At 36.8% G+C, this 26,421-nt stretch overlaps 2 protein-coding genes across 2 annotated transcripts; one reads left to right on the top strand and one right to left on the bottom strand.

Moving 5' to 3' along the window:
• Window positions 1-2,220: 2,220 nt before the first annotated feature.
• On the top strand, window positions 2,221-19,057 carry LOC110050758 (carboxyl-terminal PDZ ligand of neuronal nitric oxide synthase protein-like). Its single transcript, XM_020756715.2, has 9 exons — window positions 2,221-2,492; window positions 2,766-2,837; window positions 4,878-4,991; window positions 5,782-5,831; window positions 6,794-6,896; window positions 7,824-7,938; window positions 8,434-8,498; window positions 9,594-9,809; window positions 15,534-19,057. Exons 1-9 carry the CDS (start codon window positions 2,379-2,381, stop codon window positions 16,179-16,181), a joined length of 1,497 nt encoding a protein of 498 aa, XP_020612374.1. The 5' UTR covers window positions 2,221-2,378; the 3' UTR covers window positions 16,182-19,057.
• A 1,302-nt stretch (window positions 19,058-20,359) lies between these two features.
• LOC110050749 (negative elongation factor B-like) lies at window positions 20,360-26,332 on the bottom strand. Its single transcript, XM_020756694.2, has 6 exons — window positions 25,456-26,332; window positions 24,852-24,954; window positions 24,073-24,168; window positions 23,682-23,905; window positions 22,917-23,196; window positions 20,360-21,788 (listed from the first exon to the last, which is right to left on the bottom strand). Exons 1-6 carry the CDS (start codon window positions 26,328-26,330, stop codon window positions 21,627-21,629), a joined length of 1,740 nt encoding a protein of 579 aa, XP_020612353.2. The 5' UTR covers window positions 26,331-26,332; the 3' UTR covers window positions 20,360-21,626.
• Window positions 26,333-26,421: the final 89 nt, after the last annotated feature.

The raw sequence follows: 26,421 nt of genomic DNA on the forward strand, positions 1-26,421 counted from the left end.
ACTACATTTAGTGAATATGTTTGAAACAGAAATTTAAATTAAGGTTACCTAGCAAATAAATAAAATATTGGCGATAGATATTGATATTTTAATCTGAGCCTTTGATTAAAAACGCTCACTGCTTAATAATGTTCTAGCGGTTATGATTATAGAAGTATTATTCCTAAATATCTTTTTACCTACTGTTTGGAAGATCATCGTAATCTTTGGATTTCGTGTCGCTTTTCTATCTCTTAAAACGTACGGGAGTCATTTCTGTATAAAGGACTCCGTGACAAATTTGCCAATTCTCTGTTTCCACATTTACATAATTCCGTGCTTTTGATCGAAAAATAGTTTATTTTGTTTTGTCGCCTAACTGTTCTGCAAGCGAATAAATGAAGCGAACGGCTTAGATTACAAGACTGAAGCTCCCCATGATCATTAATAATAAATAATGTTCAAAGAGAAAAAGATCTTAACATTACAGTTTCGTCGTTTTCCAACAGTAATGCAGGGCCGCCGGCATAAGAGGGACTTTTAGAAGATGGAAACCTTGAGGAGCAGGCATCACCCTGCTCTGCTTAACCGAAGTAAGAAATTGCTATTTGCTTTTTGTTTTACTGATTCGCTTTTTCTGGTTGTAGTGCGAAGATTCGTATAAATTATAACGGGTTATAAACAGGGCGTAACAAAGGGAAAGTGTTTCTAATCAATGAAATTTTCGGCTGTACAGAGGTCACCCAGCATAACAGTTTCCAAAGATGCCCCGGAATCGGCTGAGGAATCAAGAAGCAGCCATGCGTATAAGATTTGATGGTAAGTCCTAATCATATATAACTGTATTTTCTTTAGTTTTTACTACTTTTGAATGGTATCAAAGGAGCACTCAATCTCGATTTGATTACAAACACGCAATGAAAAGCAAAGGCGGGAAGAACTTCATTAGCATACTGCCCCAAGTTAATTTTAGATTGTAGGCCTAGCAGGTATTCCACGAATAAATAAAAGTTAAGTCAAGCCTCATAAAAGAGTAAAAATGGGCGTAAAGGGCGTTTCTTATTCAGTATTTTCGTTCTTGAATTGCGGGTAAAAAGTGACACCTCTTTGAAAGAGACCACCGGTCAAGTTGGCAACAACAATTACTGGACGAGCTACATTTGTTCAAAAAAAAAAAAAAAACGTAATAGCGTGCACGCAATGAGACAAACATAGTAACGAAATCCCGGTTCGGGTTTTTTCTTTCTAACGAATTTTTATACCACAGCCGTACCGGTAGTCCGCCTGAGTATATTGAAATTTTAGTCTCTTCAGAGCATCATTCCAAATACAACGAAACGTTATTCATAATAACTAGATAACTGTGGCTGCTTACGAGAACTTTTCGCCGCGGGAAATCAAATGGTTTCGGAAATATAAGAATAGTTTTGAGGTTGAGGAGTATATTTCCATAAGACTGACTCCTCACTCTGAGGGCAATATCGTGATTAATCATAAAAATTACAATTTTGCAATTTTGCAAGACTCTGACAAATCACGATACTTTGCGATAACCGAGTTCAATAACTGATTTATTATTCGATTTTCATAAATTTGTTTTCATATTTGTAATCGGCACCGATTTGCCATTTTCACACAAGACCGCGGTTATAATTATACATGAGCAGAATATAACTTGCAGCATTGACAGGGCAAGTGCATGATGGGATCTCAGCCAATGAAAAGGCAAAAAAAATGTATCGAACGTGATAAACAATGTATTAATATATGGCAAACAGGTCCAAGATGAAAAGGATACTTCTGATTGGTTCCCTCACACACAAAACATTGCACCAAAGAAGCAGTTTGTTGTTAAGAAGGAATCTTGTTTCCATCATATTTGGTGGACAATTTGAGTTTAATTCTCACGGTAGCGACCTACTATCTTTCCTTTTCCTGAAATTGCTGAAGTCAGAAAACAACGGTCAGTGTGCTAGTGCTCCGGCGGAAGCTGCTGATAACATGACAATCTGTTTCCGTTGGAAGCTGTTTCAAAACAGCTAGCTGACTAGCTAGTCAGTGTTTAAGATCTGTTTGCACTCCGGCAGTCAATTCACTGTCTTTGGGAATAGTATGTCAGTTTTACAAGGTTTCTTTGTAAATAAAAGATCATAAAAGGGAAAATAAATTAAGCCGTAGTCCCGCGGTTTTATTTCGGTACAAAGTCGTAACATTTTCGTAACGCCGAAATTTTACACCGAAGAGCCGACGGCCGCCGAAGCATCACTTGATGCATGCAAACCACAAATGTTATCGTTCGTTGTGTTTATGCTTTCAGTGGTGCCAGAGCTGTATTATATGGTTTGCGGCGCCTTTATGATAAGGAAGACGAATGATCGGTGAATTAATCGTAACTAAAAATGCCGGGAAAACTACGAAGGAATGAGTACGACCTGGTTGAAGAAGCTTATGACAGCAAGTCTCCCGTACACAACGAGGATGCCTTCGAACATGGGATTGTCTTCAGAGTTAAGGTACCACCGATACATGAAGCCAGCTTGTGCATTTTGCCTTTTGTCCCACCAAATAGCTAATTTAAAATGTGTTGTTTAGTGCGATCAGTTAAGGGTATCGTTTGTGCTGGAGGCTTCACGGAATCACTTTTCCGTTAGTTTTTGAGTGGTACGTTGTGATTAGGCTAATTGTGTTTTATTGTCAGTGTTCGTGACGAACAGATGTTTATGTTTTAAAGCTGCGAGGAAGGTGTGAATTATACATATTTGCCTTCTTTTATTCTCTCTCAACAGTATATTGGGACGAAGGAAATTCAGAAACCAAGCAGCCGAGCTGAAATTGTCACTTCAATGCGACGAATACGGGTACTGTGGGAAAATTTCTTGACTAAACTAAACAGAGAGTCATTCCAGAACTTGTTAATAATTCTTTGCTAATGTATTCCTGATATATTGTATTCGTTTAGCTTTATCGCAAGTTGTTGTCTCAAGGCGACTTAATTTATAATGCAGAATCAAGCAACTTGTTGTTATTTCGAATTACGCTTACTATAAGCTTAAATTGAACCTTGCAAGAACGAGCAGTCACTCCTGTAGCCTTAGAAATTATCACTTCAAATAAAGCCCTTGACATATGTTCTCAGAGTTCTGACGTTCGTAAACACTCTTGGTAACGATGCTTTCATGCAATTATGCAAAGTTATGAATTCCGGTTTTTCTAAACGTAATTTGTCAAACAATCATCCCGACAATGAATTATTTTCATTGGCTAAATAGGACTATTAATTAAACATTTTAATTTTAAAGTCGACCTTCTTTTACAAACAGAATATTATGCCTCCGATAGATAGCCTCGGGTCATTTCTATCTGCAGGGGTCTGTAGGCTAAATTATATAACACACTATATATAGCTAGTTTTTGTGCAAAATAGTTTGTAACAAGCGTGTTAGTCCAAATACGTTGTAGGTCTTGTAAGTGAGAATAACATTTTAAAGTTGGAGTCCTCGAGTAGTTTTGATGCTCTGTTTTCAAGTTTCAACTGAATTTTGTTATCACTGAACCATATCAAATCCCAGCTGTATCTAGCGATTCTTTTTCACGTAAGATGTGATGCTCTCAATGGGTCCTTGTACAGGTATCTGTACGGGTTGACTACTTGTAAATTCGAGACCTCAGGAGCTAGCTAGATTTAAGTCTATAAGTCTATAATATTTGACTGTGAGACTGAGACTAAGTTAGCCTTAAAAAAACTGAGACACCAAGATGGCTTACAAGTGAATAAAATAGAGACTATGAGATCTGTGAAATTTGATTACCATTCTGTGAAATGCCTGTTTTTGGAAGGACCATTTTGCCTGACCCTTACTGTTTGTTAACCGCTATTTCAGAATTAAGTTCTTTTCTCCTGAAGTGGCTGGAACAAAGTAAATTTAATGAGTGATGGTTTCTTAGAGGAACTTAAAGTAAAAAAAAAGTGATTGAATTCCTCACCTTTCCCAGCTTGGCTGTCATTTGGTAGAATCGGAAGTTAGAAGTACATGGCTAAAGAATTGCGTTATCCATTGTAACTTTCAAAAGTTGATTCAAAGAATGAAAACCACACTTGGATAATTTAATATGAACGGTCCATGTTCCATGTTCCATGTTCCACAGCTTCAAGGCTCCCTACCCAAAATTGTAAATATCCTAAGATTCCTTTGTCTGGTAATTCCCACAAACCACTTGATCTTACGAAGTCAAACAAAACAAAATGTAGAAGCTTGGCCAAATCCTTGGAAATCCAAAAATCTGAAATCCAAAATCTTACCATGTAAGAATTTTGATATATTGAATTTGACCTATTACTTACAGCAGGTGATGTGGTCAAGTTGTTTAGGATACAATGTATCTGCACAGTTCTTTTCAAATTTTCCATCCTGGCACTAACTGGATTTGTTCTTGGTACAACTATGCACCCCTCTGATCAGTTCATCGGCTATGCAGTGGGGCTGTTGATAAATTTATGTTTAATTTGCACCCTTTTTATGACATCCACTACATATACATGTACATAAAGTCAACTATGAACTTTTTATTTTACATTCTACCAATTTAAGTGAAGTGCAGTTCTTGCACAAAGTATACTGGACATTTCACTGTTGAATTGTAGTAATTAAAAGGAATTTACCGATCAAATTATCAAAATGTTAGATGTAAGTGTTTTCTGTTTTTGTGTACATGTGTAGGGGATTTCCTACAAAATTTTACTCAGTAATATAGGCAGTCATGACCAAAACTGAAAGCTCATCGGTATACTTGTCTTATCTCTACATATTTATTTCCATGCCCATTTTAAGGAAAGAAGTACATGCAGACAGAAACAGATTAAGGCCAATATAATTTTTCAATATTTTATTTAATTGCAGTATGAACACAAAGTTTATGGAACCAAGAAAACACGGACAGAATTATCAGTGTCTGTGAGTGGAATAAAGGTTGTTCACAAGGAAGATGTGAAGCGTGGCTGGATCACACACCATGTAATTTTCTTTTTCAGTTAGTTATGCATGTGCAGTGATTGTGTGTACTAATGGCATGGCTAACAAGCTGCATTTCATGTAGTTTGCTTAGTGCCAACCTTGCATGTAGACAAATAGACCATTTTACAGTTTTCTCTTTAGTGACCTGGCCTTTGAATGGCGGCGAGGCTGCAGGTGACCTTGTTTTGATAAATTAAGACCTTACTGCTTTTGTTGACGTGTAAATCAAGTTGTTCTTATGCTAACTAGTTTGCATTTAAATGAGAAAAGCAAAGAGGTCTGTATCAAAGCAAGGTCACCACCAGGCTCGCTTGCATTCACAGGCCAGGTAACTAAGCACACAACTGTAAAATGGCAGATTGTCTGAATGGGTATTTCAACTACATTGAGGCAGCAAGGTAGCTGAGAGATTCAGGATACATGTATGTTACAATGTTTCTCCAGAGATTAACAGCTATTCCCAATGACTTGCAACTGCATGTATTTATGAAGATTACATATAATTTCCTAAGGTCATTCAAACATTCAAACAATTTTCTGATCATTTCAGAAGAAGAAGATTTCTAAAGACATCCAAAGATTTATGATTAGTTACTAGCGATAGGCTACTACAGTGTACTTTAATTTCTGATTTGATATTTACAGTACTGTGTATTCAATCTATGTACTGCAGAGTATATGATACAAAGAAGGTCTTGATTTCCTACCCAGTACTTACATGTAATAGAAAATGCAAAGCAGTTATTATCACAAGAAATCAAATATTTTACCTTTGATAACTTTGTTTCAGAAAAAGAAAGACTTTGTGGAAACAGAAGTTATGCATTATCCTATAAACAGGTGACTTAAAATAATCATATTGCGTGTGGTTTATTTTAACCCTTTTTAATTGTCATCACTCACTCACTCATCCTCTTTACTCCTGTGAGTGGAGCATAAGGCTACACAGCAACAACTTCCATCTATCATGGTCTTTCACTTCCTGTTTTACCTCATTCCAGCTTGTCCAGCCCAGATCTTTTCGCTCAGTCTCGACAGTTCTCCTCCACGTGATCGCCTTCTCTCACCTCCTGGGGTTTTTACCACCATCCCCATTCCTTTTAATCCACAGAAATTTAATTGGCAGCCTTTTATCCATTTGAAAGAATTAGAGTTCATGTAGAAGAATTGAGAAGTATCCATAATGGGTGTATTTGTGTCATGATGTCGTCACTTTGGCAGGTTCGAGAAAATATCCCTACCCACCCTAAAGAGTGTTGTTGGAAATTCCAAGGGGGAGCGTATCAAAAGCCAAAATTTGTAAAGGAAAGTATGATCAAAAACTGGAATTTCCAGAGAGATTAGAGATTCAAACCAAAAAACCCTCTGTGGTGGGGTAGTGTGTGTGTGTGTGTGTGTGTGTGTGTGTGTGTGTGTGTGGGGGGGGGGGGGGAAGAGGGGTATGAATATTTTCTGGCATACTGACAAACCCATGAGCCACAGTGAGTCTCTCTGCCTTTCAAGGACGCAGCCAATACTGCGGCTGTGATGGCTTAATGCTGCAAGCATGGCATGTGTGCATGCGATGGATAATATCCAACGCCTACTGCTAGTTGTAACCATCATGTTAAGACTTCAGCAGTAAGCAGCTGAGATGTTGTGTTCTCCAACCAAGTTTGAACCCCCCACCCCTTGTTATTATGATTGTTCTCTATTACAGCATGAATAAATGGCAGTAATGATGTTATCACTCCTTGATAGTCCAGAGTTGAGTGATTGTATATTGATTTTATTATGAACAATTTTATTTTGTTGCATTCTAGAATCTTTTATGTGTCACACGACTCTCAGGATTTGCAGATCTTTAGTTTTATTTCCAAAGATGATGACATTTTTAAATGTAGTGTATTCAAAGCAAGTAATAAGGTACAGTTAATCCATCAAGCAAGCAAGTTTTTTTTGAATATTCCTTATGGTTCTAGAATTTATCAGAGTTGTCACCAGCAGTGAATTTTGTTTACCTAGATTATCAATTAAAATGCTTCATAGATAAGAACAGGAAATTAGAATTTTCAGAGATGTATTCTTTCAATGTACAGATTGAACTACTTTCACTACACCCTTAGAGAAATTTGTGGCAACTAAGTAATTAAATAATCACTTACTCAGTTCTTTTTGTGCCCTGTGAGCCTTGGATGGAAATTAAAGTCCCATAGCAGTAACTGTGTACTTAATTAATTTACCGGTAATTTGTAAATCTGTGTTACTTAGTCTTATTATATGGCTAGCGCCATGAGTGGGCAAGATGAACCAAATCCTGCACTGTGATTGGCTACCTGAGCAGGCAAGATGACGCTATCTTGTCCGCTTGGGACTACCCACCATGTCCCACAAGAAAAATTTCCCTGAAAGCCATACAATAAATCCTTTATTGACCAAGCTTGTTTGGTCAAGATGGCTGGAACTTGGCCAAAATCCAGCCATCGTGACCTCACATTTAGTCAATAATCCACTTATCATGGTAAATCAAAAATTGTAAATTACATTTTCTGAGAAGGTGGCCAGCCAGTGTAAAGCTTATTGCAAATTTGCCTTATTTAATTGTACAGTCATATGGATTGCAGTGGTGCATGCAGATTGACTTTTTAGATCATTTACAGGTTATAGGTAGTCAGACTATTGTTTCATCTTTTCATCACTTCAACCAGGAAATGCACTAAAAAAACTTACCTTCTCCTTCAGTCTTCTCCTATGCCCTGTTAATATGTGATTTTAAGAGTGTTGTCTTGAGGTGAAACATTTATAACTTGAAAGCAATTGAACCTGCAAAACATTTGATTATGTCTTATTTAGGCAGATGCTGTACATATTGTAAGGACGGTTGGTCAAGCTTTTGAGGTGTGTCATAAGAGAACTTTAAGCCAAACGGAGGAAGATAATAACGTGAAGACTGAACAAAACACTCAAGGTAAATAAGAACAAACAAATAAGCCAAAGAATTTCATTTTTTATATGTGGTTGGAATCATTTTATTTGTTTACAAGGAAAGAAAACCAAGCTGAGAAATGTTGTAGATTATGTAAATCAAGAGACTTGGTCTCGAAAAAATGCAGAATACAGAATTTTTTGTTCAGTAAAGAAAATGAAGTTTTTGAGGCAAAAGTGATCTTCAATCTTCTCATTGCCTCCGAGAGAAACAACACTGGCATTGGTCTGTGGTCACAGGCTATAAATCTGAAATTTGTTTAGTACACAACCAGGTAAGTACATGTAGGTAGATTCTTCATCAAATATACATGTAAACCTTGCTGGACAAACTATTTCCAGACCATGGCAATAATGAGTGTAAATTGCTAAAGAGATGATGTACAAATTAGTCAGTTCACTTCACTTTTAATTTGAATCAAATATCAGTCTTAATAAAACCTATGCAAATCATTGTATTTTTGCTTACAATGTCTAGAAGTTGATGGAGCAAAAACTGATGCACCCATGGAGACAGAAGTGATAAAACCTGCTGGTGGGCAGGTATTTAAACTGATGGGAAAATATAGCTAATTAAAGTGGTACTATGATGAAAATTGCATGTCTCCTATCTAAGCCATTTTAAAACATAAACAAGTAGTCTGTATGAGAAGAAAAATGCTGTTTACTATTTTCAAATGTCTCTTTTCGTTCCTGAGATATTCAAGTTTTTAAAATATGCAAATTAGCCAAATGATCACGTCATACACTCAACCAAATTTTGATCAAATATGATGAAGAAAGGTATCTCAGCCAATTTGTATCAGAAATGTTTGTTTCTTTGCAATAAGACTCTACTAAATGTGCTCCACAATTATACGAGCTTAACAGTTTTGTTGCCATGGCAGCACACTGGGTTCCAGGTCTCCCCAATATTAAAGGCTTTTCTGGCCACCTTTGGTGATCCATTTCGATATTTGCTAATGGTGTGTCATATGCACGATCCAGCAAGCATATAAATATGTTAGCTTGAGTTCGTGGCTTCGTTTAATGTTTTTCAAGCTGAAAATCACTGACATATTAAGATCAAGTGGGTGGGGACTCGAAAAGAGTGAGTTGCCATGGGAACAGAATTTTTTTATGGCTGTAGGTGTCTTTCCTGTAGAACTATTAGCCTACCAAGTTTCAATGGATTTTGCTGCAAATTGCTCTATTTATATACTTAATATAATATTGGGTCGAGTGTACATGTATGACGTCATCATTCATCTCATTTGCATGTTTTACACATTTTTCAAACTTAAATATTTCCGGAATTAATGCAGATATTTGAAAACGGTAAATGGTGTTTTTATTCTTTCATGGAATTCTATGTGATACACTTAAAAAATCAAGGGGTAAAAATTTGATCATAGTACCACTGTAAAATAATTTGAGGATTTGATTTGATTGTAAGTTTGATTGTAAATCAAACATAGTAAGTGTAAGCCTGATTACTCCAAAAATCTTTTGTCTGTATTTGATTTGAGTGAAAAAAATGGTTTATTCACACTTTCAGTGAGTGTGCTGTTTGTTGATTTCCTTTGTAAGTTAATAATTGTACATGGCGTATTTGATAATGTTAATAAATAAATGTGGTTTAATTTGTTCCTACTGTAGATGAATTTCTCGTCAGATGTTACAGGTATATGGACCAGTAAGGACGGCCAGCCTGATGCTGATCCTGGCATTGCACCCTTAACAATTCAACAGTTACGTCAAATTTATCAACAACAGCTAGACCATCAACGACAAGAGACACAGGCAGCCCAGGCACAGATTAAGCTTTTAACACAGCAGCTTGATAGTGAGGCTGCTGCAAGGCAGCTTCTACAGGTGTAGTAACACATTTGCTGCTCTCTGTTCTTTTAAATCAGTGTCCTAGTTAACACAAGCCAGAGTTTTTCTGCTATTATAATTATAATTGAAGGCTTTCGTGCAAAAAGGGCATATATAGCATTTTGGGCCGATTTTTATTTTTTGCAGGATCGAGCTAATTTTTGGCAGACTGACTTGTTTTGACATGAAAAGCATCGTTGCATAATTGAAAGGCCGCGTGCAAGAACGTCCCCTAGACTTTTTGGCCATTTTGAAAGTGTTCAAAAATAGCTGAATTTTGGCATGTAGGCTTCGTTGTACCTGAGAAACATTGCTCTGGATTTTTTTTGGCTGGGGCGCTCTTCGTTCTCGAGAAATAACGTATGCAAAAAGCTCAGTTTTCCAAGCAGCATCTTTTGGAGATCTTTTGTTGAACAAAAAACAAAAGAAACCTTATTATTTTGTTGAACAGCAAACAGGCAGACTGTTTATAGTGTATTCCACTGAATCTTAGCTGCCTTAAAGTCACAGGAAAATAGTATATAGAGCGGAAATCTGGGAACAGATTGTTTACATCGGTTATTGTGATGTAAACACAACACGTGAATCGATCGAGCGGCAAATGAAACACCATCGAACGAAAAAGAGATGTGCCGCATTAGAACTCTGTCAACTAATATCTTAAGCATAGTGTTAAAGTACCTTGTGTGCCTGCCTGGTGGTTGAGAGGCATCATAAAGCCTCGATAAACCCGTAAGTCATCAGCACGTTTTAAAGAATCAAAATGTGTTCTGAAACTTCAAAGGTAGCTGATATACCGTAATCGTATTATCGGCGTTCGAAGTCAGATCGAGCCAGGCAGCAAAGTCCAAGAGCAGTTCTTGCCCAAGAAAAATACCCTCTCGTGAGTTGTGGCCCATTTGCCAAGCATTGCTAGTGTCAAAGTTTGGAAAGCGAGAACCGGTTTTTGACTTATAAAATTTCTCTTGACTTACAAAATTTCCCGCGCATGAGGTGTAAAGACCCTTCCCGGCATGCATTGCGATCACGTTCTACTCGCATTTCTCGAACTGGTAACTAGATTGTTTCAGCTTTTTTCATTTAAAGGTAATAATGGCCAACAAGTAGCGATCGATGGTAACATAGATCTGTGATCCAGGTTGCATTGATTTTATTTCATATTGGCATGATTTGTAGTGTTTTGAACTTCTGGGATCAGCGGACATGCAGATGTATGGAGACCCGTACGTTGCGCAGACGGGTTAATTTGTTAATCTGTTAGGCAGTGCGTGACATAAAGCTACGATCACGTTTGTCGAAAAATATGTATTTATCTCATGATTTTTAGCCATTTAAGACGTTGCTGTATTTAGAAAAGTGCTTATTTGATGTTTATTTGTTCAGTGCAGATAATCATTGTCCCAGATAACCAAAGTAAGTTCCAGATGTTAACACTATTTTCCAGCCGCCATATTTTACCTATTTAAACCTGAAATCAACATTTTTGAGCTTATACGTTGCGTGAAATTAACATTTTGCTGTTTTCCAAGTGAAATCAACATCCTTTCCGTCACGCATTACGTGAAATCAACATTTTTACCTGTTTAGACCTGAAATTAACAATTTTTAGCTTATAAGTTGCGTGAAATTAACATTTTGCTGTTTTCTAAGTGAAATCAACATCCTTGCCGTCACGCATTAACGTGAAATCAGCATTTTTACCTATTTAGACCTGAGATCGACAATTTTTAGCTTATAAGTTGCGTGAAATTAACATTTTGCTGTTTTCTAAGTGAAATCAACATCCTTGCCATCACGCATTAACGTGAAATCAGCATTTTTACCTATTTAGACCTGAAATCAACATTTTTGAGCTTATACACGGCGTGAAATCAACATTTTGCTGTTTCCTAAGTGAAATCAACATCCTTGCCATCACGCGTTAATGTAAAATCAGCATTTTTACCTGTTTAGACCTGAAATTAACAATTTTTAGCTTATAAGTTGCGTGAAATTAACATTTTGCTGTTTTCTAAGTGAAATCAACATCCTTGCTGTCACGCGTTAACGTGAAATCAGCATTTTTACCTATTTAGACCTGAGATTGACAGTTTTCAGCTTATAAGTTGTGTGAAATTAACATTTTGCTGTTTTCTAAGTGAAATCAACATCCTTGCCATCACGCGTTAACGTGAAATCAGCATTTTTACCTATTTAGACCTGAGATTGACAATTTTTAACTTATAAGTTGCATGAAATTAACATTTTGCTGTTTTCTAAGTGAAATCAACATCCTTGCCGTCACGCGTTAACGTGAAATCAGCATTTTTACCTATTTAGACCTGAAATCAACATTTTTGAGCTTATACGCAGCGTGAAATCAACATTTTGCTGTTTCCTAAGTGAAATCAACATCCTTGCCGTCACGCGTTAACGTAAAATCAGCATTTTTACCTGTTTAGACCTGAAATTAACAATTTTTAGCTTATAAGTTGCGTGAAATTAACATTTTGCTGTTTTCTAAGTGAAATTAACATTTTGCTGTTTTCTAAGTGAAATCAACATCCTTGCCGTCACGTGTTAACGTGAAATCAGCATTTTTACCTATTTAGACCTGAAATCAACATTTTTGAGCTTATACGCTGCATGAAATTAACATTTTGCTGTTTTCTAAGTGAAATCAACATCCTTGCCGTCACGCGTTAACGTGAAATCAGCATTTTTACCTATTTAGACCTGAAATCGACATTTTTGAGCTTTTACGTTGCGTAAAATTGACATTTTGCTGTTTTCTAAGAGAAATCAACATCCTTGCCGTCGGGCGTTAACATGAGTCAACATTTTAGGCACTTTTGACCTGAAATCAACAAATTTGAGCTTATATAAGCTGCGTGAAATTGACATTTTGCTGGTTTCTAAGTAAAATCAAAGTCCTTGCGGTCGCGGCAGGCCGATCCTTTGTTATAATAAACCGAGGCGAGACTTCGACTTATAACAAAGGCTTGGCTTGGCTATTATAACAAACGATCGGCTCTGTTTATCATAACAAAGGCCCGGCTTCGTTTATTTGAAGGACTCGGCGGGAAAAGGGCGTCAGGTATTTTAATCAAAGGTGAACTTTGTCGAAAACGCTCCAAATTTCGCATGCAGTTTCGTTCAGGTATGTTAAGCAATGTCCCGTAGTTTTCGCACTAAAGTTCGCTTCGTTCTTGAGATATTGCGTATGCAATAAACCACTCGGTTTTTCCAACCTGTGTGCCTTTTTTGCATACGTTATTTCTCGAGAACGAAAAGCAACCCAGCGAAAAAAACTTCAGAGCAATGTTTCTCAGGTGAAACGAAGCCCACATGCCAAAATTCAGCTAGTTTTAAGCACTTTCAAAAATGGCCGAAAAATCTAGGGGACGTTCTTGCACACGGCCTTTCAATTGTTTTTGTTCAATGATTTGCGCTTCATTTTTGAGAAATAATGTATGCAAAAAAACTCAGTTGTCTGAGCAGCATCTTTTGGAGCAAATCCTTTGAAGGTGGATTTTGACGCGGCGCAAACTTAAACGGTTACTTTTAGCAGCTTTGACAGCACGTTTTTAGTGCAGAGTGCACTATTGGGATGGTTATGGGGGTTGCCTGCCGCTAAGGAACTAAGGCGCTATGGCGCTATGGCGCTATGGCGCTAAGGTGTAAACTTTAATGTTTGTTTAATTAATTAATTTCAATTAATTAATTAGTCTAGAGGCAAGGAAGTAGTGGGAGTAGGGTGGGAAAGGTACATATGTACTCTACGTAAAACACATTCCATCACCGTCGTTTAACTATATATTTGTTTCAGGTAACCCCTTGCTCTCCTTGTGGTACCATTCTCCTTAGAACAAAACTAATTTGCCCTAAACGCATGCGTAGATTAGTTGGGGTTCGTGGCTTCTATATTAGGTGAAGGATACATTGCATACGGAATCACGCACAAATGTTGAGTGGTTTTCCTTATGGTAGAGCTCAACATGTAAGACGCATGCGTTCTAGCATTGTTAGTGTTATGCACTATCTTTACACGCAGTATTTTATATATCGTGTCATGTGACCAAGGACGGCAGTTATTTTTCAGGTAGTGCCAATTGTCCCTTTTTATTGCAAAAGTGAAATGTTACTGTGGCTGCGTAGCTTTTAGAATTACACACAGGTCGGTTCAACAAATATCATCTGCTGTTTTCAATCTACAATAGTGTGCTTGTCAGGGTTCAAATATATTGCTTCTCTTTAGCGACTTCTTTATTTCTTGCCTTAATTGTGTCTGTAAGAGAGACCAAAAAGTTCTCAAGTTAGTGGCTTTAATACTCCGCAAATTGTGAATTTGTAACAAAAGAAACCAGGAAAATGCTCAAATATTGCTGCAGACGCCGTGGCATCTAATGAAAGCGCAAATTAATTTAATCAGTCTTTGAGGAGACTCATTCATATCGGCCAAGTAGCGCTGTTTGTCTTCAATACTTTTCGTTGAAAAGCTTCTCAGCCATCAATATCGTTGTGTGTTAATTTTGAATTGTTTTATTGTTAACAACAAAGGTGGCAACAGAAAAAGAAAGTGGTATTTCGTGACTATCTGATAATTAAATTAGTTCCTGTTCATCGGTAAAAATTTGCATTTTTAGTAAAACATCGTCTCTGTTCCGTTTCTTCATCACTACATCAGATATTTAACTTTCTTTCATTTATCTCCAAAAAACAAGGACATCTTCCGTATGTTTTGTAGAAAACCGGGGTTTCATATTACATGGCTTTGCGAGGAAAACAAAAGTATCAAGTTACAAAGTTTGCGTGAAGAGCTAGATTGTCACGTTTGCTGCTTCAGCGTATTGTTGAATTTAAAATGAACGAAAATCAACTTAAAGCACCAGTAGTAATTAATTTGTGCGTAATTTTTGGACCTTGAATGAAATACAACCTTGAAACATACACACTGCAAAGGGGAAAAGCCCTAGCAGACTACCAAGGTAGACACAAACCGGAAGTGAACCGAGCATGGGTGAGTACTTATGGGACTACTGTACCAGAGCTATCAATTGCGCTCTGCACTATCTGAGATTGTCTCACTAGTTTTTTTTAAAATAGATGTTTTGATTGTTGAAAGAAGTAGAGAAATAGACCGAAAAAAAAATCGACCAACCTCACATCGAACTGGTGTCACGACAAAACAAACTCGAATCCGGCCAGTTCAGCGCCTTATTCGCTTTCGCTAACAAAGCAGCAGTAAGAGAATAGCGTAATTATATGACTAATAAAACTAGCGGCAAATGCCATGCTTTGGTGACTTCATCGTTTAGCAAAACAAAAGGTTTCTTTTGTTTTTCGCTCAACAAAAGATACCCTTGGAAAACTGAGTATTTTGCATACGTTATTTCTTGAAAACGAAGCGCAAATCAACTAAAGCAATTACACAATGATGCTTTACATTGTCAAAACAAGTCAGTCTGCCAAAAATTAGCTTGAAGCTTAATAAATTGGAATTTCCAGAGGGGTGGGGGATCTTAGAAAAAGTCCCTTCCTTGGAGGATGCATATATTTTCTGGAATTACATATTTAGTATTAAAATAGAGAGTTGTTTCGAGAACTTGGAGAGATCATCACAGTAAAGAATCTCTTTAATTGTAATCTTGACATTTCTGCTGGTACAGTAGATGTTGTTGGTAATTTCTTGACATTTTTCTGGTCTATGTGGTATTAATTAGCTTGGGATTTTGTTTTCAGAGTCAATTAGATCAAGTGCTGAAGCAAAATAAAGACTTGATAGCAACAATAACACAACTGGTTGATCAAGTTCAGACTATGCAGAACCAAATGCGTGGTCATGTTGATTCTGGTGTTAGCCTCAGCCTTGACATGGATGGAAAGATGCACTCACAAGCATCCTTATTTGTGGGTTCATCTCCCGTCAAGGATAGCAACACATCAGGAGCGGCTGTATCAAAGCGCCAGCTTCTTGGTGAACCAGTATTCCCCACAATCCCTCCTCCTGCTGTTACCCCAAGCCCAGTGATGTCTCATCGAAGTGAAATGGAAGCTCTAGACGGCAGCATTTCTTCATTGCAGTCAAGCAGTAAAGTTGCAAGTGCAGAATCATTTCTCCGCAGTGGTGCAGTAGCTGAAAGCAGTCCACTTCCTACCCTTGTTGACTTGAGTGCCTCTGATCTTGAAATGGTTGAACCAAGGCATGAGCCATTCCCTCAACAGTTTCTTCAGTTTGTGTTTGACAATTCTTCAAACTCTGAACCTGGAAGAGGTACTTCAGCCAGTAATGGAAGTTTAACACAATTCAGTGGAGTTAGTAGTCGAGCTAATACATCTTTGCCTCAAAACAACAGTGTGAAATCACCAGTTTTAAATGGCAACTCTTAACATAATATTTTGTAGTCTCCTAGACTGAGTATTATTAACTTAACTCATTAACCAAGAGTGAGGTCTTAATGGAAAAATGTCAAACCAAACCTTGCCATATTGACTGAGTGATAACCAGGTCAATATGGCAATACCAAGGTTTGAGATTTTCCCATAAAGACCGAATGTTCGAGGTTAATAAGTTATTTATTGCATGGCTTTTTGCTTTTTCTTCACAGGCATAAGTGGCCTGTGGGAATTATGGGAGAATAATGCCCTAGAGTTAGCCAAATTATCAGGGTGTGTGTTATATTGGCAACAAACACAGGCCATATAATAAACGTTGAATTGTTTTCACACACCATGTCATACACTTCAGGCCACTGTGCTCAAGTTTTGTTTTTCTATACCATGTTAACTTTACAAAAACGAAAAAACAAAATCTTGGTTGTCATGGTCTGTTGGAAAGCCATGAAAAACTCACTTCACTTCCATTCTTATATATTACAGGAGCACTATTATGAGCATGGCTTTCAAAAGTCAAAATTCAGAAGACAATGTTTGCATCGAGGGACCTTATTAATAATCTAGTTTTGTTTAAGTACATCAATGGGCTAAAAGGGGTGTTATCATGATTTACGCATGTATTGATGGCTTCAATCTCACATTAATTGAGAACCTATGGCAGATCAATGCTTTCAAATTCAAAAGTCATTTGTTTACACTCCATTCAAAAATTCTTGTTAATATTTTCACTTTGGTGTTCTAGGTGCTTTTGTGTATGGACAAAACTAATTGGTGACACTCAACCAAAAATGAAGCAAAATCATTGTGATAGTGCCCCATTTGAGGGAGCTCACAAGAGAAAAACTAGGGAACTTGATAATTTTAAAATTTTTCTACCGTGGTAGCAAAAATATTTAGGCAAGGTCAATGTTAATAGGAATCCAATTTTTATGCACTAATTTTGTATTAATATTTTTCAATTGATTGTACATAACACCTGCAGAATCATTGCAGTGTATAGAATATATATATAATTGCTAAAAAGTTTTGCTAGTATATCCATCATTTTTATTTTTAAGGTCTGAATAAGTTCTATTTGTACAGCTTACAAAATGATGCAATCCAGTTTTTATCAATCTTTTTACATCTAGGAAGCATGTTTCTCACAAATTTGTTGGAACATTATGAGTACTGAATATGTAGTGCATATATAGGTGGGTAGACACTATTTTCCCTTGAATTATACTTTTTACATGTTTTCACCACAAATGTTGATCATTCAGTGATACTTTACATTACTGATGTGCTTCAATACCCTTTAACTCCAAGATTCATTTAGCATAAGAATTTGTGGTTGAAACAGAACTATCTTGACTGGCTGATCAAATGAAAGCTTTACAATTTTTCCAGGGCTAAGTTAATTCAAGAGGTTTGTTTGTTTGTTTACACTAGAAGGTCAAGGGTTGGGTTAAATGCACTTTTTTACCACATGATGTACATTCAAGAAGTACACAGCCATTCATGTTTTTGCAAACATTCACTCCCTTTATTGTTAGATATTAAAATCTAGCAGCCTAGCAGTCATTTCCTTTCTTAGAATACCAGAGGTGTTTGGAAACATGGGGCTCGAGATTCAGTAAACAAAAAGAAAATGGTGCAGGGCGGGCTTTGAGCATTTATGTACCTTTCACACTCTTCAAATGGAAACAGTTGCTAGGCAGGCTGCTGCTTTGTTAATTCCATAAAATATACAACTTGACAATGATTGCAAAAGTAATTCAATTTTTAGTTTACTCAACATATTCAGACATTGGTCACAGGTTTCTCAACACTTTTATCGCAATATCTTACAATAAGTTGGAAAAAATTTATAGCAAAGCTAGTCCTTAAATTTTAACTTTTAAAACTATTTTCTACTAAAAAGAGAAAAAAAAAAAGAAAAATTGGATTGTGCTGTAATCTTTCAGGTAAGAATATTGAAATAGTGCTATTAAGCTTTGTTAGGGCCTCCACAGACTAAACACTAAGTTGTCAATAACTATTTGTTATCAACAACTAAATTATTGAAAAGTAAAAAAAAAAGGTAGTGTGTGGGAGGAGTTGTCGACAACTATACACTAGATTTTTAGCTATGGACAATTAAGCGGTTTCCCTTTTCAAGAAAGGAATCTGCTTTAGTTGCTGACATCTACATTGTGAAATTTTCCCATGTGTGGGAATCATTGGTTTAGTAGTTGACAACTATCAAAACTGCATTGTCAGTGGTTTTTTGATGCATATTGTGTTTTCAGCATGCCTAGTGAACATTAGTTTCCATGGTCTCACTGACCCGATTTAGACATTGACAACTAAAACCATAATCTGTGAAATGTTCACATAGGACACAAATGATAACATTTAGTTCACCTTCACCTAACTTCTTGTGCCAGAGTGGCGCACAAGGCCTCAGATGACAAATAGTTGCTGACAACTAAGTGTCTAGTCTGTGGAAGCCCTTAGTATTTAATTGGATCATCTGCTGGTGCCAAGTTTGATCACACAATTTAATATATACATTTTTTGACACAACTTTAGCTTGAGAAATTCCAGCGAGAGGGTATTGATTTTAGACAGTAGCTTACTCAATTTGTGTGGTGCCAAAAAATATTCATACCTACCCTGGCATGGAAGGTCATTGGAAATTGAGGTGTGGAGTGGTCTCCAAACCTTAAATTTTTTAAAGGAAAGGGTGAAGCATAACTGGAATTTCTGGAGGGGTGGGGAGGGTTCAAAAATTGTCCATGAGGAGGGCATGGATATATTTTGGAACAACACATTGTAATTTTTGGATGGCTAATCAAGAGCACTGCATAATATAACATAAATGAAAATAAACACCAATGGAGACTGCCTGTATTTGTGTTTATGTAGCATTTGGTGTGGTGTCAACTACTATCACTGTTAAGCTGAATAGTTTATTTTCAGGAAACCAGATTTCTTGCTTAGGGTGCCTTTGGGGTGATCTGGATCAGGATCAGTGATCCAAGAGCACTTGAATCATAGTTCTTCAAAGGAACTGATGAATCCATGACCAGAGTGGATTCTTTGGTTCCTTTGATGCGCCATGATCTGAGTGATCTTGGATCACTGATCCTGATCCAGATCACTGATCCTGATCCAGATCACTGATCCTGATCCAGATCACCCCAAAGAAATGCACCCTTAGACTAATCGTAAAGCACACCCATAAAACAGTGAGCCAAATTCTGCCTGTAGTCAGTATGTATTTATGGGTGACAGGCGAGGTAACCTGTTCAGCCCACACTCTGATATCTTCTTGCCACACTACCAAATGGAACATGTTTACCAAAATGCTACTTTAATTTCAATGGAAAATTGCCTTTTGCCTGTTTTCTGGCAAAGTATTTTCTCTTATTTAGGCATCAGTTTCATTTCCTCTTTTATTTATTGTGACAGTATCCTCTAAGACCCAGGGGCAGTTAGTTAGGGTGGGACGAAGTAAACACTGCAAAACTTCAATTAACTACAAAAGTTTACCAGTAAGGTGGGAAGAACCCCATCCTCGGAAACCCAGGGGCAGTTGGGGTTGGACAAAGTAACCCCTGCAAAAATTGAAGAGATGAAAGTTTACAAGTAAGGTGTGAAGAGTTCGTTGTAAACTTGCATTACTTCAATTTTTGTCAGGTTTACTTCATCATCCTGGATTCCCATGGATGATTTTGACAAATGGCTGATTTCTTATGTGCCAGTGTAATCCTTCAAATTTCACAAAACCAATGCACAAATTCTCCTTGTGAAACTGCAGCACATTTGTGTTGTCAGGAGTGAGAAGATGAAAAACATTGGGGGAATTCTAAATCACCATAAGCGAATGATTTGGAAATATCACAAGAAATTCAAGTGCTTGATCGTATCCTGGCTGCAAGCTTGTTTTTGCAAAAGGGGCATCCATGTGGATATAGCATCTGACAGAACAAAGTAAAGCACACAAAATCTGTACAGGTGCCATCTCTTTTTCCTGCTTTTTGTCTCTGAAGTCTGAATGGAAAAGAGGACTCCTAAGTATTTGCTCTTTTTGTCCAGATTTATTTACAGAGTTAGTCCATGGATCCCTTCCATTGCATGACTGTATTGTTTTCCAAAGTCTGTGTGTGCTTGTCTGTGAAACTCAGAGTACACTTATTAAGAATCAATCAAATGGCAAATGCTACTTTATTGAAAGCTTTGTTAACTTTAGTTTTCATTGCATATACCGTGTTTAACACAGCAACTATGGATCAAATTTATTTCTGTTTGGATGCTCTGGTAATTTAGCAAGTTCCTTACTGTACAAAATAAATAAGTGCATTTATTTAATAAACTTGAAGGCTGTCTTTTTTTATAAATCATATTAGCACAAGGCCTATCAGTTAACAAAATATAATCAAGGTAGAGTCAGGATCTAGCTTTTTCAAAGGGTGTTTGGTTTATTTTGATAACTACCTTAAGTCAAGAATCCTAGATAGTGTTGGTGAAAAACAATGAAGCAATAGTTAAATTATGTTTTCACTCATCCTCACTTAACTTGACAACCCTGAAGACAACATGAAGACAGGGATAAAAAAGATTGAACTGCAAAGTTAAAGGAGCTATGTCACAGTTTAGGCATCTTGAAAAGGTTAGCCTAAACGTTTCAAGTTTGTTGTTTGTAATATGCGTTAATCTTTTCCATCCCTAACCATCACCTTTTCTTTATGGTTTGCTATTATCTCTTTCCATGTTCAGGTTTCATTCAATTTAAAGGTAATTTTGTATGTGGCCAAAATACCATGACTGAGCCCCTTTAATCAAAACAGTATTTCAGTACTATGAGAGCAGGTGGGGAATTTTTATCACAAAAGCAAGTCTTTGAGTTTAACCCCGTATGTTTGATTTATTGCTCTTTTTATCCATAGAGGCTGAATGCAGCTATAAGGTCTTCCTGTTCATTGTCTTGACTAAAAATAGATTAGCAAAAATATCAACTGGGTAAGTGATACATTTATATGCTCAATGATATAAATTCACTGTAATGTAGCTACTAAATATCTCCTAGGCACACAAGCAAGATCTTGTTACATACATTGTAGTCCCTGAAAGTACATAACTTGCCTTTAGGTTGCTGTGCCAAATACATGGCACAATTATTTTGTACTTGTCTATTCATTATTCTAGTCATTTCCTATTAAAAAAATATAAAAAACTGACTGATTCATTTATAAATGTAGATTTCTTTAACCCTATATGTAGACTTTAAACTTTGCAGGTACATTATGTTTTTGAACATGAAATCAAGTTAAATTACTTTGGCAACTTGCACTCAGGAATGGCTTTGATAGCAGCTTGTTGCAGTAGAGTGATAAAATCTACCAAATTCTTCTGTATTGTCAAGTTGACACATGGAAAGTTCTGGTCAGAGTGTAGAGCTCTTCATCTTAGTGACTATGTACTGGCAGGCTGAATGTACTCCAGAGGACTGTGTGACGAGGAAAGAGATGACGCTGAAGAAGGCTGTTCTTCTGATGATGAGCCAGGAGTCAGAGCACTGGTGCTTGCTACACGTTCAATTAACGTTGCATGGAGGTCATGAATGGCTTCATTGTGCTAGAATTAAAATGGCAAATAATTTGCAATTAGTTGCTACTTTATATTTATTATATCTCTTAGTTAGTACGCGTGCTGTGATTGGTCGATTTAGCGGGCCGTACTCTCTTGTACAGCCCACTAAAATTTAAAGTTGGTTTTGTTGCAAAACTGTTTTGTGATTTATCACCAAGTGCTCCAACTTTTATAGCAGGTAAAAGTTTAAAACTTTCTTTTACTCTAAATTGTGTATTAAGAGTGCTAGCGACTAAAAAACGATTTCAAATTGGCTCATTTTGCTTTCAAGGTTCGTCAGAAATTTGAAGCCATTCCTTGTGAATAGAAATCGTTCCTGAACCCGTCAGACACACAGTAGAGATATAATAAATATCTTACGAACCTTGTTTTCTCGTTCCCTACTGTAAGTTACGGATTCTCATTTTTTCCCCTTCGATTTGTGGCCTGCGCGCTTTGCGCTTGGGCCATAAATTGAATGGGAAAAAATGAGCATCCGTAACTTACAGTAGGGACCGAGAAAACGAGGTTAGTAAGAGGTATGTATTTTCTCCACCTCCCCACCCCAAGAACCATTAGGATAATGCTGCCGAAAGAAACCCAACAAACAAGGATGAAATCACGAGGTATACTAAAAGAACTTTGTATTTTCACTCCCATACTCTGCTAATATCCAGGCTCTTCCCAACATTGATTGCAAAACCCTGCTACCTTTAAAATGTGTATGATTAATTTTATTTCTTTAAGATTTTCGTTTTCATCCAATCGTGCATCACTGTTTCAAGTTGACATCTGATCTACGTAAAGAGTACTAAGTACGAGCAACAATATTTACAGTATGAATGATTCACTTCCTTTTTTCATATTTAAATCCTTTTAGTTACTAGGCTCTCTCAAGGCAAAGAAAGCCAAACAACACTGTGTATGCTACATAACAACAGTGCCTCAACTAACTTTGCATCCTTTAACAATGTCATTGGGCCAAATTCCCACTGAACAAGATACTGCCAGTTCCAAAGACTGGAAAACACCAATGTCTGAGCAATTCTAGCACAACTTAATGATACAGACTTCCTTAAACCAACTGCAGTTTCGTTAATGACGGTATTTTGCTGTTCTGTTATGCACACATACCTCACTAGATGGTTGTGCTGTAGTCAAAACATGTACCACCTTCTGAGGGTCCACTTTCGGAAGGACGTACCACAAAAGCCGAAGGGTGTGACGCAACACACTTGGGTGTGACACCAAGGGTAGCAAAAATTGGTCAAAGACCAGGTCACAAAATTCAGGTTGAGAAAACTCATCTTGCCAAGCAGCCAGTGAGCTGATCAGAGTGTGAAGGGAGACCTCATCTAATGCACGCTCTTGACATGTGTTGACAAACCAAGGCAAGATGGCAACAAGAGTTTGTCTGTTTTAACATGAACATAACAAAGAATTAAAATTTTATTACTTTCTCATTATTTTCAAGGTTTTAAACAAATTATGGCCTCTAAGATGCATTGCAAAATCAAAATTACATTTTCGGTAAACTTCTGAAAATTGACATGAAATTTTGATTTTTCAAGTGTTCTGCTCACAATTTTAGTACAGTATTAGGATGTATTCCACATATTATTCTTGAACTGAAATAGCAACCCAATTGAATGTACATTTATGGTTACTCCACTTACTCTATGCTGGAATAATGAATCAAACAAAGGGCACACCCAGAATTTTCTGGGAAAGAAGACATTTTGTAACTTAGACTACAGTGAATTTCACTTAACTGCAGGGTACTACATTTTTTAATTCTTCCTTATTGAATGAAGGTTTTGGCAGATTGTTACTTGTGCTTTCACCAAATCTTATGAAAATATTACAGTTCTTTCATAAGACCTAAACTTGTATATTTACTTGTCCTTTTGCTTGATAACATGGAGAAGATAACACCATGAAAGAGTGAAGGCTACCGAGTTTGATGAGGTGATCTCTACAAAATAATCAATGAACTGTATGGGACCCTCAACATCACCACCAGTGTCGTCCTTGTCAACAAGTTTATTGCCCAATGAGTGAAGACTGCTGTCTACCATCAGAGACATCAGTAATGGAAGAAACTTGTGAATCAGCTCACCACCCTAAAATGCATCAAAAGATAAAAGAATAGTAAGTCGTAAAATAAAGCCCATGCTAGCTGTCCTTCCATTACACTGAAGTTACTACATGTATGTAATTGTAATAGTCTGTTCAGGAAAACACTAGGTATGAGTATCATAAGTAGTAAAAACAGATAACTCAAACATACCAATGCTACTTCAGTAAAATGTTGATTACTTATCATCTCCCAAGCACTGACACCAAGGTTTAACACTCGCAAGAGGAAACTCACATCTGGACAGGACTGAAATATTTAATGCAAATCATTGTTAGTGGCAGAATATGGCAGCATATTTCAAATTCATAATGCTACCACTAGATATTGGTGTCCTCTTCAGTGTTAAAAAGATCATCAAGTGAAACATGGTCAGCAGGTGTTCTTTTCAGACACGTGAAATAAAATTGAAGAAAGGGGAGCAGTTTGGCTCAAGAAATGCTTTTCTTACTATGTTTTTTTTATAGCCGGAGTGTAGAAGAATGTCTCCAAAATTACCATTTCTGTTACAGCTGTTGGGCTAAGTTTGAAATAGTTTCTCATTTATTTTCTTTTAAACCAATACAAGTCATGCTTCAAGCTTTCATCTGGTCTTCACCGATACCTTTCCATGAAAATAATTTTTTGGTGTGAAAATTAATATTCTTATATTTTTTTTGCTCATTCAGTCGCAAAAACAGCAATTTCAACTGTCCATATTGAAATAGTGATGTATTTAACAATTCTATTAGTTGGGTACTTGTAATCAGAAAAATTTTAATTCACTAGAGTTCAATAAACATCCTTAGAATTTTCTAATAATTGTACTATTTTTCATTGCTTTCAAAAATTAATTACAATAATTGTTAGCCCTTTGGAATCAAAGGGATTAAGGTGCATATATTCTAACACATGATTATAATTTAAATACACTGTATTACAGGGAAACTCACCTTTGGCAAGGACTCTGTGTTGACAAGTCTTAGAAGGAGTTTGATAACACTTTTGGACACCGTGTTGATGGCAAATGGGTCACACAAAATCATTGCAATATCTCTGTAAAGACAACACACCATTGAGCTTCCTCCAAATAACTTTATATGAAAATTATATCAATAATATTAGCTGTTCTGGACATTAATATTTGAATTAACTAATTTTTTCATAAGTTTTGTCCCCCTCTAACTCAGACACACAGTTACTCTTTCAATGACTTTTCAACTCATGGCAGTACTTCAGCTACCAGCCAACTGAATAATTCAGATCTGCACTGCTTTAAATATTATAGTTCTGCACACAATGTTGTGGCTTAAATTTGTTTTTGTTTGGAAAGTTAAATGCCATTTTGATTTTTATGGTCTTTGACAGGTATATCATGTAAATGTAAGACAAAGGAAACTAAAACTAAAATTTGCCTGAAACTTTTCAAACAAAACACAAATTTAGGCCGCAACCTATACATTAATTAATATTTTAGGTATATGTAGCAGAAATCTATAAGCTTGCAAAGGCAGTGATGCAAATCTGTTTTTCAATTTAAAGAAATTAAACCCTCACCCAAGAACCTGTTCTTCGCTATGCTTGGCATGATCCAGAAATCCTTGCAATTCTTTTGTCCTTTTTCCTTCAATCACTTTTTCCCGTATACAAGCATCCAAACACCAGGTAAATTTATGGCATGGATCGATGTCCTTGATGTCTTTAATTTCAAGATCATGTACTGCCATTAGCAGCTCTGACCTAAGAGTGCAGTAATGAACTTCTTTAGTTCTTAGGAACAGTGTTCTGAGGAACTGCAACACAAGATTGTACAGTTCCAGAGACTTTCCAATCATCTTGGCTAAGCTCTGTACAACTGCATTTTGCCGCCTTGTTTTGGATGGCACTGAGAAGAATGTGTGTGAATTTAAAGGTTCGGTGGAGAAAAGAACACTGTATTTTGCTTCTACATATTGGTTCAAAAGTGGGCCAACAGCATCCCCAAACAACGCATGGTGCTTGACCCATATCTGCCTTTTAACTTCAATTGAACAATCTTCGTACAGCTTAGGGTCATTTGCAAGTTGTTCAAGGCATTCCTCAGGAACTTTTGCAAGGTATTTCATGACTTCCATAACAACAGGCCTAAGATGAGCCACGTGGATAAAAGGAAAGCACTGGTCAAGCAGACTGTGAAGTTTTTCCACCTCCAAATGCTTTACTTGTTCCAGCAATTTTTCTCGCAAGTTTTCCATCACATAACTGTTGAATTGCAATCTTTGAACGTCATGAAGGTCCAGGAAGGGCAAAGCAGGCTGCAGAGAAGGCAGCATAATACTATTTTCCTGCTGAAAGTTTTCTATGAAGTTGACAACTTCGAAGTCCTGAGCGGTGTTGAGTCCGCGTAAAATAAACTCCGTTCCAGGAAGTCCTGCCTGATCAAAACCGGCCATGATGATCAAAAGAGTTTTATCTTAACAAAGCCGTAATAAAATAATTAGCTCCTGCTAAATTACCTACATAAATTAAGTGTTTTTCTCGGAC

Source organism: Orbicella faveolata, unplaced genomic scaffold, assembly GCF_042242905.1.
Source record: "Orbicella faveolata isolate gen_17 unplaced genomic scaffold, um_ofav_v1 contig_36, whole genome shotgun sequence".
In the NCBI taxonomy this organism is placed as follows: Eukaryota; Metazoa; Cnidaria; class Anthozoa; order Scleractinia; family Merulinidae; genus Orbicella; species Orbicella faveolata.

What these genes read in the sequence shown, in the direction of transcription:
- LOC110050758 (XM_020756715.2), top strand. Translation starts at nt 2,379, where the DNA reads ATGCCGGGAAAACTACGAAGGAATGAGTACGACCTGGTTGAAGAAGCT. An exon ending in GTGGCTGGATCACACACCAT is followed by an intron (nt 4,992 to 5,781) that starts GTAATTTTCTTT and finishes ACTTTGTTTCAG; the next exon opens with AAAAAGAAAGACTTTGTGGA. An exon ending in TAAAACCTGCTGGTGGGCAG is followed by an intron (nt 8,499 to 9,593) that starts GTATTTAAACTG and finishes TTCCTACTGTAG; the next exon opens with ATGAATTTCTCGTCAGATGT.
- LOC110050749 (XM_020756694.2), bottom strand. Translation starts at nt 26,330, where the DNA reads ATGGCCGGTTTTGATCAGGCAGGACTTCCTGGAACGGAGTTTATTTTA. An exon ending in ATTTTACTGAAGTAGCATTG is followed by an intron (nt 23,906 to 24,072) that starts GTATGTTTGAGT and finishes GATGCATTTTAG; the next exon opens with GGTGGTGAGCTGATTCACAA. An exon ending in CAGCACAACCATCTAGTGAG is followed by an intron (nt 21,789 to 22,916) that starts GTATGTGTGCAT and finishes TTTTAATTCTAG; the next exon opens with CACAATGAAGCCATTCATGA.